Source organism: Danio rerio, chromosome 19, assembly GCF_052040795.2.
Source record: "Danio rerio strain M-AB ecotype USA chromosome 19, GRCz13ab, whole genome shotgun sequence".
NCBI lineage: Eukaryota > Metazoa > Chordata > Actinopteri > Cypriniformes > Danionidae > Danio > Danio rerio.
In genome coordinates this window covers 17,377,922-17,394,774 of record NC_141039.2, presented here as the reverse complement: position 1 = coordinate 17,394,774, position 16,853 = coordinate 17,377,922, and the positions used below count along the sequence as shown (strand labels likewise).

Sequence of the window (16,853 nt, the reverse complement as noted above, 5' to 3'; positions counted from 1 at the left end):
TATTCATTTTGTATGTTTCTTTACGTGAGAATAAGCATATTATTTAATTTTACGTAAAACAAAATGCTATATAATGATGGAATATTTCCTCACCCAAATTATGACATTTTATTTTCACAAAAGCAGTTTGAAACATTAGACATTTTACTTGCACGTAACATGTTTTCTTTGTATATAAAATGCTTTTCTAAATTCCATTTAACCCAGATTGATGCCATATCATTTAAACTGTTATTCACAGCTTCTACTCTAACCTCATTCAACATATTTGTGCAACCTTGCACATATTTAAATTTGGGTTTATATGTATTTTGTCATGTTGTTTCTCACATTTATTTGCTAAATGTGTGACTTGACACTGAGTAAATGATGGTAGACTTTAGGTGAACAGATTTACAATCCTTTATGTTTGTTTGGACAATTGTTTGGACAGCTGTGTGGTTAAGGTGATGCTTGCCAAACGATGAACCATCAGCATTTCTGAAGGACATGAGGAGGTTAGTTTTCAAGTTTTTTCAAATGTGTGTGTGTTTTTAGGAGTAAGTGTAGGGGCACTGAGGGCAACAGTGTCTTCAGCAGTTTAGGAGTCTCAGAACTCTCTCACTCTCATACTTTCCATGTTGCTACGGTAGCAGCTGGAGTTCAGCCAATTTGCCGGCGAGATGAGAGTGAGATTATGTTTGTGTGTGCGTGTGTGCGTGTGTGTTGAAGAGTTTCAATTCAGCATGTCTGTCACAACCGCAGCAAAACTGAAGTACTGTATACATTTTACATGCTTGCCCACACAAAACTCACCACCATGATGTCACAGTGGAATATTGCTTTGCAGTTGCTAAAGTGCTCTGATTGATTTATTTACAAGAAACTGTTTTCAACTAAAAATGTAAAAGTTTCTACTGTATCAATTTATAAGCATATTCAATAGCTGAGCATGTTATAAACTGAAAATACATATTTAAATTCTAAAATAAAAAATATTGTTTGTTCTGTTCTGTCTGTTAAAGTGCCTTTTTGCCTGTCAATGTAATACTGAAGACAATACACATTTTACGATGTAGTATACTTCTGTGGGCTCATTTCCTCTAAGTGGTATCAGTACAGTACAGTGCAGTATGCAATTATTTATATTAAATAATTATATTATATTATAAATACTGTCAAAAGTTGTGAAAAATACAACCAAGGCTCATTCTGAAAACGTACCTCTATATACATTTTGGAGATGACTGTTTGACTGACTGACTGACCAGTCGATTGACCCTCCTCCTCCCACCCTCCTCCTTCCCTAAACCCAACCAATTTTATTGACTAACCTGTACACCCACTTCCCTAAACCCAACCAACAATTTTCAAAAGCAATCCAGAAAAAGAGAAGCCCTCGCCTGATATTTACCACGTTTTCAGACTTTACCACATTACCACCCTGTTATTCATTCATTCATTCGTTTTCTTTTCAGCTTAGTCCCTTTATTAATCTGGGGTCGCCTCAGTGTAATTGACCGCTAACTTATCCAGCATATGTTTTGCACAGTGGATGAGGTTCCAGCTGAAACCCATCTCTGGGAAACATCCAAACACACTCATTCACACTCATACACTATGAACAATTTAGCTTACCCAATTCACCTGTACTGCATGTCTTTGGTCTGTGGGGGAAACCAGAGCACCTGGAGGAAACCCACGTGAATGCAGGGAGAGCATGCAAACTTCTCACAGAAATACCAACTGACCCTTGCTGTGAAGCGACAGCACTACCAACTGCGCCACCATTTCGCCTCACCCTGTTATTTACTTGTTTTCTTTTTTTTTGCCTTGTTTTTGTCTTACCTGCTTTCTGGAACCATTCTTCACCAGACTTAAACCCTGTTGTCGTTGTCAACTCGTTTCATCTTAAGTCCGCTGACGTACATGGCGAGCTAACAGGACAAACAGCAGGAAAGCTGTCCATACCGAGGTATGCGGTCAGCTGGTAAGTTTGAAAATGGCGTCAAACCACCGTGTAGCATTCATTTTAAAAAGTAAATGCAGTCACACATATTTCTGGCTACATAATTTATGATTTCCAGAAATGTACTGTATATAGGTCTGCCTTTTCAGAATGAGCCTGTGTTTAAAATATACCACAATAGGGAAGCATACTACACCACTTTTTGTAAGTGTACCATGCAAAATAGTATGGTATTAAAAGAGTGGAGCTAGACTTAATGAAGAATGCTAATTGGGTTACATGACAATATCTCTTGTGCATCCTACGAGGGAAATGACAACACAACAAATGTCATTTTTAATACTAAAAAAATATGACACAAAATATGACACCATAATAATACAATGACAGTGTGAACCAATGAAGCACGCTTAAACCCAACCTGAGCTCAAACAAAGCTTCTTGTCTATAATCAGTCAAGAAACAAGTAAACGATATGTATTGTATGTCCTCTTTTGTTTATCCGTTCACACATATTATTTAAGAAAGTTTGATACGTCTACCTTTGAAATTGTGAACTTGAAGACACAATATGTGAATGGATCCAATAGCTTTCTTCTTCACATGAGAATTACACTGAATGATACTATCCACCACACACCATGCCTATCAACATACCTCAAATGATTTCTGGCAAACACCATGCCTACCAAGTAAACTGGGTTGGTCACACAAGAGTATTAGCATGTGATATTCTGTTGGATGGTGCTTTGAAAAGGGGTAGGATAAAACAAGATGATGTGGCACCTATAATATACTGATAGCACTATGCTGATACTGAACTGTATGGCTCAATAGAAATGAGCAATATGTGTCTTATAGGGTATTCTCAGTGGTTAACGAGACATTGCTAACTGTTTCTTAAGGCATATTTAGTATTTTTAACATGTCAGTTCATAGCTATTAGGATGTTGGTCAATACAGAAGAAACATGCTTGATCGTTATTATAGCAATGCTATAGGGTTTGAGGTATTTAAAAGGTAGATATATGGTAGTTAGGGTGTTATGCAGTTGCTAAAGTGTAGGTGTTTTGACTATCATTAGTAGTTATTATTATTTATTGATTTTGGGGGGTATGGGGGGTTTGTTAATGGTTGCAAGTAGCTGTTGCAAGTTAATTCAAGTTCTGGTGGTTTCTGGGGCAGTGATACAGTATGTAGTTGCTACAGTGTTTTCGCATATTGCTGCAGTTTGTGGTTTCTAGGGAGTTGTAGGTGGTTGCTTTTAAAAGCACATTTATACTGTTGATATGTACCTGTTATGGTGCTCTGGATGGTTGCCAGGTCATGTAAAGGAATTACTATGATTGTTGTGTGTGATTTGAGCATGGTACCATGTTGTGTATAGACTGTTGGTCAAATCAAATCAAATTACTTTAATTGTCACATCATCAGCAGCATGTGTGCTATGATGAGTGAAAAGCTTAGTTGAGGTATCATTATGAGCATAAAGCTGTCTGGTAGCTAGGGTGTTCTGTATTGTTTCCAGGACTTTTGTAAAGGTGTTTTGGGTGCTCTTGTATGTCACTGTGCACTGGGTGTTTTGAGTGGTTGCAAGTACATGTAATGCAGTTGCTAAGAGTTCTGTTTACTTTGTAGAAGGTTGCTAATTGGCTCAAGTCCAATAGCCTCTTTCAAGCTAACTTAATGGTTTTTTTTCATTGCCAAGTACAAAGTGAAAGCCTGATTAAGGGAGAGAGAAAAAAACTCTGATTAAATATCTGCATGATTTGAAGTATCATTTGTGCCCATATCAAAGTCAATGCAGGATGATTTTTGTAAATGAATCTTGTAATTTTAATTGCATCACTGTTTTTACAGTTTAGTGTTAATCAGCCCATTCTGAGTTAACTACAGCCTTTTTTCTGTAATATCCACCTGCTGATGAATCAATTAAAAACATCTATATGCTAAAACAAAATTAAATAGAAGATAATAATGGCTCATTTTTAATTTTAAAGTATTTTGCCTTGATGATGCTGTGAGGAAGGATGCTGGTTGAGGATAGGTAGGCATCTAAACACTATGTGACAGGATCTAACAGGGTGGGTAAACCCCACTGGCAGAACACCATCTGTCCCGTAATGGCTTTTGGGAGCAACAAAAGCAACAATGCAGTGACAGCACCTGGAGGTGAGAACTGATGCTATCCCATAATGCCTTGCAGGTGAGTGTAGCGCAGAGATGCAGTGGTGTGAGATCTCTAAGTGCTGTCTATTCTCATACAGAAATGAAAAATGACATGCCACATGCGCGTGTGAAGATGATTAGTGTAGATCCTGCATGATAAAAAAAGGAATAAATAAAAAAATTTACGTGGAGCAACATGATATGACTAGACAAGATTTCAATATGCAAACACAGCCACACTGTAACAACTTGCCCAATTTAGCCCAATGTTCTAAAAGGGATACTGATGGAAAATTGAAATGGGAACTATGAGCAAAAAGACAGCCTTTGCTTTCTCAAGGCTGATTTATACTTTTGCCTGGCGCCGCGTCTTGAACCTCAGCTGACTGCACGCGCACCTCACAAATAATGAACGAGGCTTTTACACTTGACGTGTTCGCCATAGTGATATTCTTTAAAAGAACAGGGGTCGGTCAAAAGAAACCCACCATAAAGTCAGACAGATAAACAGAGAAGTAGAAAGTTTCCGGAAATACATTATATCATTAATATCATTCAAGATTTTTTAACTAGTTATTATTTTTTTTTTTTTATGATTATAAAGACTTTTAGAATCATTCAAGATTTTTTAAATCAAACTTTGATCCATCCTGCTTTTGTTCTTGGACAGTTTTAAATATTAAAGTTAAAGGGCCATGAAACTCTCCTATTTTGGTTCAAGTCTACCTCAAAATTAAAAAAAAAAAAAAATGCCTCATAATGGGCATGGGGCTCTCTGAGCAGAGGGAGGAGTGGGCGTGGCCAACAGAGCAGGGGAGAAAGTGGGGAGCTGTTGTCAGTTGGCTCACAAAATGAGACACAAACTGTGAGGACACCTATGATTTTATAGTTTACAAAGTTAAAATGCAAAGAAATAAAGTAAGCAATTTAAAGCCCTGCTACATATTCATAATTTTATTTACACATAACCACAATTTGTTTTATCATTGTAAAGACAATCATGTTTATATAAACACTATAAAGGATTCTCTCCTCCTCAGTCCTGGGTCTGAATGCAGACACAGTGGATAGCAGTGCAGCAGATCTCTTGCCTTGTCTATTTCAACCATCAGCCCTATCGGTGATATGGAGGATTTTAAAAATAAGCAAACACAGCAATATACAGTTGGGCGACAAACTCAACTGATAAAATACAAAGTCCGCCATTGTCCAATTTTCGTACAGCTCTCCCAACAAAAACGCTAGCTGAACATAAACAGATTTGCTGTATCAGCCCTGACAGCATTCATGCATTTCATGACAGTCGATCATAAAAACTAACTTAATTATTCGCTCTTATGAATAATTAAAAAGCAGGGACTAGTTAACTTAATTAAATTTAATTGACTTAACCTTAATTAGCATTCAAATTGCACCTTAAACTGATATCTGATATCACCTTAAACTGATACTAGTATCTTGCAAATTAACCAGTATATATATATATATATACATATATATATATATATATATATATATATATATATATATATATATATATATATATATAAACATATATAACATATATAAACCCGAAAGATGAAATTAGCTGACAAAAGCTCAGAATTATCCAGTTTTCCACACAATTAAAGCTAACAGGTGTTAACCTTGAATCTTTAAATATTAATGACAACAGAACATGAGTTACTACAAATATATACAGTATTTTTTTTCTTTATTAGCAAGAATAAAAGCCAAAAAATTACACTTACTAAAAAACACAGAATTTTTTATGTTTACATAGATTTAGTCCACTTCACAATTCACACATTACTGTCTGGCTAGTTTGTGTCCTACTTATATGGTAAAAAGGCAATAATAATCCAACATTCCTGACAATTATCAACAAAAGTCTAGAATCATCAGTATCTTCATTGATTCATTCATTTTCTTGTCGGCTCAGTCCCTTTTTCCGGGGTCGCCACAGCGGAATAAACCGCCAACTTATCCAGCACGTTTTTACGCAGCGGATGCCCTTCCAGCCGCAACCCATCTCTGTGAAACATCCACACACACATACACTAATTCACTACAGACAATTTAGCCCACCCAATTTACCTGTACCGCATGTCTTTGGACTGTGGGGGAAACCAGAGTACCCGGAAGAAACCCATGCGAATCCAGGGAGAACATTCAATCTCCACACAGAAACGCCAACTGAGCCAAGGTTCGACCCAGCGACCTTCTTGCTGTGAGGCGACAGCACTACCTATTGCACCACTGCATCGCCCGGCATCAGTATATTGTTCAAACATTTCTTTCCAGTTATTAAATAAAAACTTTTGTTTCTTCATTTTAGTTTTGTATTTAATTATTTTAAAACCACTTTATTAACTGGCTACATTTATACTGTAAGATTACTACATTATAATTATACATATATATACATATTGCTGTAATGAGTGAGGTAATCATGACACATTATGACCACCTACCTAATAACCTCTGGGACTTCCATTAGCCCATGAAGCAGTGAGCCAGTAATTTCATTTCTCCTTGGGAATTTGGTACTGTTATGTCAACAGCAGGTCCTCCAGTTCTCAATGTTGCATGGCACATTATCCTGTAGCCATCAATGGGTGCATCTGGTGCAGTCTGTAGTGATGGTCCAGAGACCTGACAGTTGTAAGGGATAGTGCTGCTGGAATAGTGTGGACTGAAGTATCCCAAGAAACATCTACAACATTACAGCACCGCTACCATCCTGTCTCTGCCCAACGGTGCATCCAGGGGCATTTCCCTCTGATGGTAATTAACATATCTGCCTTCAACCATCTAAGTGATGCATCATGAATCTTAATTTGTCTAGCCAGCCCAATAATTCTTGCAATCTTCATTCACAGTCCATTCTCAATGATCTTAGGTCCATTTCATGCATTGTTGACAATAGAGTGCAGTTGGAAATTGAGACTCAGCTTGATAATCGGCTAAGCAGGCCTATCAGCAGAGGGTTCTGACAGACTGTGCTTTGAGAAACATTGTTTTAGTCACCTTTGTTTTAACTGCAGGTGATTTGTTGCACTGTGGCCTTGCAGGCAGTATAAGTCTACAATGCGTTATTAGGCATTAAATAAGAAGTTAACACGATCTAAGAGTAATAAAAGATTTTGCTAAATAAAAGATTTTGAGTTTAGCTAATTAACAAATTTTCAATCGATATTTTAGCATGTATTAGGCCAGATTACAATGTGAAAATGTTTAAAACTATAAAGTTTATTACCAATGAAGTCTCCAAGCATTTGGCGCAGTTATAAACTACAATGTGAATATTTTTAAAATCTTTACACGCTAAAAGATTACATATAACTTCAATATTTACAGTATTCTGAAGTGCCCATGATAGCAATAACATACATGTTCATTATCTGGATATATTGATTTGAGGTATCATTCATGCCTATATTAAAGTCAATGCAGGATGATTTTTGTAAATGAATCTTGTGATATTAATTACATCACTGTTTTTACAGTTTAGTGTTAATCAGCCCATTCTGAGTTAACTACAGTCAGCCTTTTATTCTGTAACATCTACCTGCTGATGAATCAATTGAAAACATCTATATGCTAAAATAAAATTATATTGCAGATATTAAAGGCTCCTTTTTAAATATGCATAGCATATGTAATTATAGCATATGGCATATGTCTATTAAGGGCAACATTATTAGCCCTCTTTTTTTCAAATATTTCCCACGTGCTGTTTAACAGAAAGACATTTTTAATATTTAATAAAAGTTTTAATAACTGATTTCTAAAAAACAATTATGTATTTTGGTTTAGCTGTTATGACAGGATCATATTTCTAGTTATTTTGCAAGATACTAGTGTTCAGCTTAACCTCAATGCTAATTAAGCTTAAGTAAATTAAAGTTACTTAAGTTAACTAGGCAAATCAGGTTAATTTAGCAAATCATTGGACAACAATGTTTTTTTTTTCTGAAGCCAATGAGGAGAAAACAAAACTATTAAATGGCCCAAGACTAAAAAAAAAAAAAAAAAAACACTAAAAAAGTGAATGACTTTCTCCAAAAGAAAAGTATATTAGGAAATACTATGAAAATAATAATAATAATAATAGCATAGTTAACCTAATTAACCTAATTAAGCCTTTAAATGTCACTTTAAGCTATTTAGAAGTGTCTTGAAAATATCTAGTAAAATATTTTTTACTGTCATTACGTCAAAAATAAAATAGTCATTAGAAATGGATTATTAAAACTATTATGTTTAGAAATGTGTTGAAAAAAATCTCTCCGTTAAACAGAAATTGGGGAAAAAATAAACATAGGGATAATAATTCAGGGGGACTAATAATTCTGAATACAACTGTATATAATTACATTTTATGGTTAATAATTTTGTAATCTAGTAAGCATGATTTATGGATTATTATGAAGTAACAATGCTTTCAAAGCATTAATATGAAAGTGAAATCTTATGCAACATCAATTGTATTTTCTATATTTTTTGATCAGTGTATAATTATATACAGTATATAACATTTTTATCAGTAAATAACTATTTTATTGAAAATTAAATATATCAAGTTCAGCACTGCATTAGAAAGAAATATTGGAAACACTGGACAACTAAAATTCTACTTCAGCGCTTCAGTTCAAAAGATCGGCTAGGAACAATGAATTAAAACTGAGGGCAGCGTGAACGCAAAGCTTCAAAGCCTCTGAAGACAGTAAGGCCGCTGTACTGAGTGAAAGCGTTTGAGAGAATGAATAGCCCAGCGATTGCCCTCTGCTGCCCTCCTTCATAATATCAACCACCTACTCTTGCTCTTTTCTGCTGACTCTGGTGGGCTGCTGGGGGTTTCAGGATACTGCTCTAGTGCGATTCTTTCATCTGGAGTTTTTCTACTCATCAATCTCTCCTTATCTGTAGCATCTCTTGGTGTTTTCAATACAATTCTGTCATGCAAAAGTATATCATGGTTTCAGCAAACTCGTATGCAACATTGTATGCACATTGATTTCCTTGAAAAAGCATAGACACTGTAATCCAACTGTCATGGCATCCCAAAAAAATGTGTTAGTTATATACAGGACTATATATTCAACCAGTAGCAGACGGATATTCATATTCACAACAAACAGAAAGTATGTATGTATAAAATAACATACTGATTTGTCTGATTTATCGATATCAGAGTCAAAAGAGTCAAAGTTAGTTTCATGATTTGACCATTCAAAAGCCTATATTAATTATGCTAATATTTGACTGCTACCATTGACATGTCACTTTTGGCCAATTGCAATAAAGTATCCAGCAGAATCAAAAATAGATATTTGTCCAACATATCAGTTCAACCATTCACTCATATCTTCATTCAGGAAAAGACTTTTCACTACTGTATCTCTAGATGGCAGTTAAATAATGCGACATGAGAATCAAAAGAGAAGCTGCAAGCATTTAGTTCAGGTTGCTAAAGTGCAAAGGCTAGCTTAACTGTACAGTAACTGTCAAAAGGCAGTGAGATAGAGCAATAGGTGGTATTATATTGCAAGTGTAATTCAAAGCCAAGATGTGCAAGTGAGCAAACTGTCCCTAAACACTATGTGCTTAGCAGAGAAGAACGCAAAGTGTGTTCAGCTTGTTCACTTTTTTACTTTTGGAATTTAACAGGTGATCTTACGGAACAAAGTCTGTTTAGCCGCAATTTACAAAACAACATTATCAACTAATGCGCTAAAGTTGAATCACATTCTTTAACAGTGACATTCATGTTAAACTGAACTGAATCATCATTGAACCGACTCAAACAAAACAAATTGTGGATGTATTGAATATCTTTCACATTGACAGAACTTCACACTTATTGCCGATTTATATTTATAAAACTGCTGACAAAATCATTTTCTTTTTTTTTTATAAAGCACTACTGAAATAAAAGTGACTTGACTAAAAATGGGAAGTTATAATTATGTTTGGTCATTAATTTACACAACAACAAACCTGAGGCCTGAAAATATTATACACAAAGTTTAAAAGAGCAAGCTTCTGAATATGTGCTCTATGGAAGTTTTTTCCTAACAAAATTAAAATGAAAATTCAAATACTTAAAAGATCAAATGATAAATCAAATGCTCAAACTATAAATCAAATGCTCAAACCGACTTTGCAAATGGTGAATCAAATCCTCAAACCGACTCCTCAAATGATAAATCAAATCCTCAAACTGACATCGCAAATGATAAATCAAATCCTCAAACTGACATCGCAAATGGTGAATCAAATGCTCAAACTATAAATCAAATCCTTAAACCGACATTGCGAATGGTGAATCAAATGCTCAAACAACTCTGCAAATGGTGAATCAAATCCTTAAACGACTCCGCAAATGGTGAATCAAATGCTCAAACAACTCTGCAAATGGTGAATCAAATCCTTAAACGACTCCGCAAATGGTGAATCAAATGCTCAAAATGACATCGCAAATGGTGAATCAAATGCTCAAACTGACATCGCAAATGATAAATCAAATGCAAATGAGGTGTCAATCAACCAGCATAGGCGGAGCTTTAAGGCGGAAGAGTTTGTTGTTGACAACAACCGGTAGCGCTACGACTTTTATGACTTTTTTTACATGTGGATAAAAAAATGTTACACAATAAAGGTAACAACAAATTAGGTGAAATTTGACAAGGATATCTTATGTAATAAAATATTAATTTAAATTAAGATTTATTAAACCTGCCATTTATTTAAAGTTGCGCTTGTAACGTCAGTTATGTAACTTTTTTTTATCATCTTGCCGTATGGTTTTTCGTGGCCTCCTATGATAGATGTACCCATCTGATGAACACTTCAGAATGTGGACAGAAGCAGTAGGAGATTTCTCGCTTACTCTTTCACGAGTTTATACGGATACGACGTGGAATAGTGCACGCAAATCTAAACGCCTTGAAAAAGTCGTAGCGCTACCGGTAGTTGTCAACAACAAACTCTTCCGCCTTAAAGCTCCGCCTATGCTGGTTGATTGACACCTCATTTGCAATTGCTTTATCATTTGCGATGTCAGTTTGAGCATTTGATTCACCATTTGCGGAGTCGTTTAAGGATTTGATTCACCATTTGCAGAGTTGTTTGAGCATTTGATTCACCATTTGCAGAGTCAGTTTGAGGATTTGATTTATCATTTGCAATGTCGGTTTGAGCATTTGATTTATAGTTTGAGCATTTGATTTATAGTTTGATCTTTTAAGCATTTGAATTTTCATTTTAATTTTGTTAGGAAAAAACTTCCATAGTGCTCTCTTCAGTTGGTATAAACTTAAATAAGTTTAAAATGGTATTATATGTTCAATTTGTTCTGTGGCTATGCATGAGTACACTTGAAAAAAAACTAATTGGAAGAACTCAATTTCCATCCAATAATTTTGTTTAGCACCAACTAAAAGAAAACTATTTACACAATTGAATTGGTCAAACGTGATTTTATTTTTAAATGTTTAAATACATTTGTATTTTTATTTAACTTAAACTTAAGAGTTTGTTAATATAATTTATGTCTATGTGTCATATATTTCAAGGTCTCTTAGTTTTATTTGAAGTTATTCTTAATCAACTAAAAGAGCCTGAGCATATTTCATAAGTTACATATACAATTGATTGAAACTGATCTCAGAACTAATGTCAGGACAGTTATTGCTCCCTGAGCAAAGCAACAAACTGCATGTTTACTAATTGAACACCAAAAGCAAAAGTGCGAGGTGGTAATCTCAAAACATTACATTACATGAAACATTACATGAAACTCTTTTAAATCTTCAAACTGAATAAAGATTAAACTCTAACAATTCTTTCTATAAACTTTAAACACCTAAGAATACTTTTATTGTCAACAATTTCCTCTCTTAAATTAATCCTATGCAAAGAATAATGGAAACTACAAATCCCCTAACCAAATAGTTGGACCAACATAATTCCTTCATGTTGTCCCAACACAAAACAATTAAGTTAACTTAATGGTTTACAAATTGAAAAGGACTAAACATAAAACAAATAAATTGGCCAAAGAAACTTTAAGAATTGTGTTGTTTCAGCTAATTTTAAACAGGTAGTTTGAACAAGCAGCGGTAATCTTTTTTGAGTGTACTTTCATTCATTCATTCATTCATTCATTCATTCATTCATTCATTCATTTTCTTTTTTGCTTAGTCCCTTTATTATTCTGGGGTTGCCACAGCGGAATGAACCAACATCTTATCCAGCATATCATATGTTTTACACAACGAATGCCCTTCCAGCTGCAACCCATCACTGGGAAACATCCATACACACTCATTCACACATATACTATACACTCTCAAAAATAATGGTACGCGGACTGTCACTGGGGTGGTACCTTTTTAAATTTGTGGCTAAAAGGTCCATATTAATACCTCAAGGGTACATATTAGTACCTAAAAAGTACAAATGTTTTCCTCTTTAAATTTGTAGGTACTAATATATACTTTTAAGGTACCAATATAGACCCTTTAAGTACACATTTTGAAAAGACACCACCACAGCGATAGCTCACGCACCTTTATTTCTAAGAGTGTACGGACAATTTTGCTTATCCAATTCACATATAGTGCATGTGTTTGTACTTGGGAGGACATGCAAACTTCACACAGAAATGCCAACTAACCCAGCGGAGGCTCGAACCAGCTACCTTCTTGCTGTGAGGTGATAGTGCTAGCCACTGCACCACCAAGCAGCCTTGTGCGTACTTGGCAACCAAAAATAAAATGATGGCCAACAGGACTGTACAGTATGTTGAAAGTAATCTGTTTTTGTGTTTTTTACACAGTGAAATCACCAACTATCCTGACACATGTAATACAAGGTTTTAGTCATTTTTTTACAGATCTGTGAAAACAGAGATAAATTTGGCATTGTTTATTTGCAAAACTTGTATACAAAACTTGTTTACAAAATTATTGCTGTAAACTAAAGCTACAAGATGAGAAACAGGCCAGGTTGTTTTATTGGCAATCTTCTAATGTTTGATTATCCTCTAAAATGTCATTTACATCCCATTTAACAATTAAAATGTTGACACCAACCGAACACCAATGAAAAAAATAACGCTTGAAAGCTTGTGTCTTTGAACATGTGGAATGATGGATGACATTTTAGAGCTGCAACAGAGTGGAAAATTAACATTGGATAACAAATTAAGCCATATGGCTTTCAAAGATTTGTAATACAAAATCATAATAAACACTTTTATTTTTTTTATTGTTTTTTTATTCATTTGTTTATTTTTATTTTGAGCATGACTGCCATTGTAGCTTTGAATAAGTTTTGTATATATAAAATGCACAATAATTACACAATAAATGTTAAAAAAAAACATATTATTAAAAAGAAAATTGTCATTTTGAAGTGACCTATTCCTTTACAACCTAGCAATGCCTAGTGTGCAACGTTCTGTGTCCTTGAACGCATTTTCTGAAATGCCCACTCACTTTCATTTGGATTACTGCAGTGAGAGACCCTCTGTAACCTTCCTCGCCCCCAATCGCAGCCACACACACACACACATACACACACACACGCTGTCAGAGTGTCAGTGAAGTGAACTTGCACTCAGGTCTCATTACCTCCCACACACCCCACTGTGTGATGCTGTAATCTGACAGTATGAAGGATGCTTCAAAGACACAGAAAAATCGACTTTAACATCGCTATACATGCAGTAAGCTTGCTGAAATCCATGAGTAAACAGTCCAACGGTTGCTCTGACAAAATATAAATGCCATCAAATAGATGGAACGAAATTATGTTGATAGTAAACAAGGAAAAACTGCACTGCGTGTACTAAAAACGTGTTTTGATATAAGCTGAAATGTGCTTCATGTGGTAAAATCTAAATTCTGATTTCCCCCCCTAGTCAAATACATAATTTATTATAAATGAATCAGTACATTAAGTGACATAAATGGAAATCATTTGTAATGCTCAGATCATTTTATAGTAAGATTTACTTATTTAATAGTTAAATTCCTTACTGCAGGCTACATTGGTCCCTTTTATTACATGTAAAGTATCCATTAATTACGTCCCAAGACACTGGGATAGGCTCATCTCTTTAACCCTGTACACAGGACAAGCATTTAAAGAGCGGATAGATTGATGGATGTTCGCTTGTTTAACAGTCTTCACACATTTATTTGATGGGAACAGAATTGAAGCTGATCCAGGAGCTCAAAAATCCTTCCACAAACCACAACACGACCTGACAAGCAAAGCCAGAGCAGCTTCAGCGATCATATTTGATGTCATGAAAGTGAAAGCAAGAGATATTAAACAAGCGGAAAGAAAATGTAAATATTGAGCCAATATACTGGGAGTCTGACAGAAGCACATCCTCAGGGCATTCCTTTTCTTATTCCCTTACTCACAAAGTCTGAACTCAAATGAAATACTAGATTTAATCTATGACAGACATCAATCTATGAATAAATAAGACATTTTTATAATAACAAATAGTAAAGTAGTGCATGATCATTCAACAAACAACTTTAACTATATCAACAATCAAATATGTTTACAATTAAACATAAGAAATAACAACAAACAACAAATATCTGTGTGTATATACAGTGGAAGTCAGAATTATTAGCCCCCTTTGAATTGTATTTTATTTTTAAAAAAATAATTTATGTTTAACAGAGCAAGGACATTTTCACAGGAGGTTTGATGTTTTTTTCTTTTTTTCTGTAAAAAGTCTTATTTGTTTTATTTCGGCTAGAATAAAAACTGTTTTAAATTTTTTTTAAAACAATTTAAAGGTCAAAATTATTAACCCCTTTAAGCTATATATTTTTTGATAGTCTACAGAACAATCCATCATTATACAATAACTTGCCTAATCATCCTAACCTGCCTAGTTAACTTATTTAACCTAGTTAAGTCTTTAAATGTCACTTTAAGCTGTATAGAAGTGTCTTGAAAAATATCTGGTAAAATATTATTTACTGTCATCATGGCAAAGATAAAATAAATCAGTTATTAGAAATTAGTTATTAAAACTATTATGTTTAAAAATATGTTGAAAAAAAATCTTCTCTCCGTCAAACAGAAATTGGGGAAAAAACAGGGGGCTTATAATTTTGACTTCAGACTTCAACTGTGATATATATATATATATATATATATATATATATATATATATATATATATATATATATATATATATATTTCCACAGAATATTTTCAAAAAGGAACGTGTGTAACCTATTTCCCCCTTTAAGTTTAGTATCATTTTAACACGGCCAGTTAATTTTTGAGTTTACTTGAACTCCTGACGCTATCAAAACATCTATACGCACTAAAATTGTTAGTCTTCACCCTATTGTCACAAAGGATCATTGGGATTTCATATACTTGAGAGGTTACAGTCATACAGACTCGAATCTCGACCGACTGAAGAAAAACGTTTTCGAAACTCACTTCTCAAAACTCCTATGTCATTGCTTTCAGCAAACATTCGGTATGAAACGCTCATCCGTTAATCAACTCAATTTAATATAAAATTTAATACAAAAAGAAACTTAAAACTTAATTAAACTTTTCACCACGTTTGTAAGAGACAGACAGCCTTCCATGGTCTGGTTTGACTGTTCTGTAATTCCCAGTGCAGTTTATGTGTAAAGTCTATTGATTTGATACTATGATATCAAAAGTCTCTGAAACACTCGCGTCTTACCTGTTGGCCCCTCCAGACTTTCCGCACAGACCCTGGCGATGAGAAACAGCAGAACAGCGCACAGATTCATTGCAGCGTTTAGTCCAGCAGGTAAAGACAGGTGAAATACAGTCAGCGAGTGTGGTAGAGTGTGGTAAATATCCTGCTGCTGCGCCACTGAGTTTCATCCAGAAACGCGCCGCACAGACCCCAGATCTGCCCGCTGACGTCACGACAAACTATTATACCCCCTCAGAACTCCACCAGATGTACTCGCTGAGCAGAGAAAGGACTATGGCGCCTCTCTGCGGTTAATCACGACACATTTTCCTATCAGCTGCTGCTGAGACTGGATTTGCAGAGATTTGGTTCATCAACTCGCGTGGTTCGTTTTGAGTTGTTTGTCGAGAGCTTTAAATTGAACTAGTGTATAAGTGGGTAGGAAGGTAAAAGCTAGTTGTTGTAAAGTAGGCTACTCACATTGTCTACATCCTTGTAATTTCCTTCACACATTCTAAAATCAAATGTAAAGGACTAAAAATTTAAACAATAAAATATATCAGTCACAAACGAGGTAATTAAGATATATTTTTTTAAGTGTTCTAATTTATTCATTCATTCATTGAACAAAAAAAAATCAATTAACATATTATTATAAAAGAAAAGATAAACCTGAAAGTATGGCAAAATAACCTAAAAATAATTGTGAAAAGGGTAAAGGATAGAAATACATGTAGATTCAATATCTGTTCAGGATCCCTTCCGTATTCCAATCTGAATAAAAGCAAAAAGTCAATAAGTGAAAATTTGCTAGAATTAATTTAAATTAGGCCTAATTAAATTAAATTCACCTTTTTTTGTATAGCGCTTTTACAATGTAGATTGTGTCAAAGCAGTTTCACATAAAAGATCATAGTAAACTGCAACAGTGTATTTCAGTTTTTTAGTGTTCAGTTCAGTTTAGCTCAATTCAATGTGGTTTAATAATCACTACTGATAGTCCAAACA

General features: G+C 34.6%; 1 protein-coding gene across 10 annotated transcripts in view; it reads right to left on the bottom strand.

Moving 5' to 3' along the window:
* ptprua (protein tyrosine phosphatase receptor type Ua) overlaps positions 1-16,024 on the bottom strand; it is a 438,644-nt gene extending 422,620 nt beyond the window's left edge. For all 10 annotated transcript variants that reach the window (XR_015945324.1, XR_015945325.1, XM_087295567.2 and 7 more), the window contains exon 1: positions 15,867-16,024. Coding sequence is in view for 8 of the 10 variants with exons in the window: in XM_087295567.2 (XP_087151693.1) it covers positions 15,867-15,936 (70 nt within the window). In the remaining 2 variants the exon portion in view is untranslated. The remainder of the gene's footprint in view (positions 1-15,866) is intronic.
* Positions 16,025-16,853: the final 829 nt, after the last annotated feature.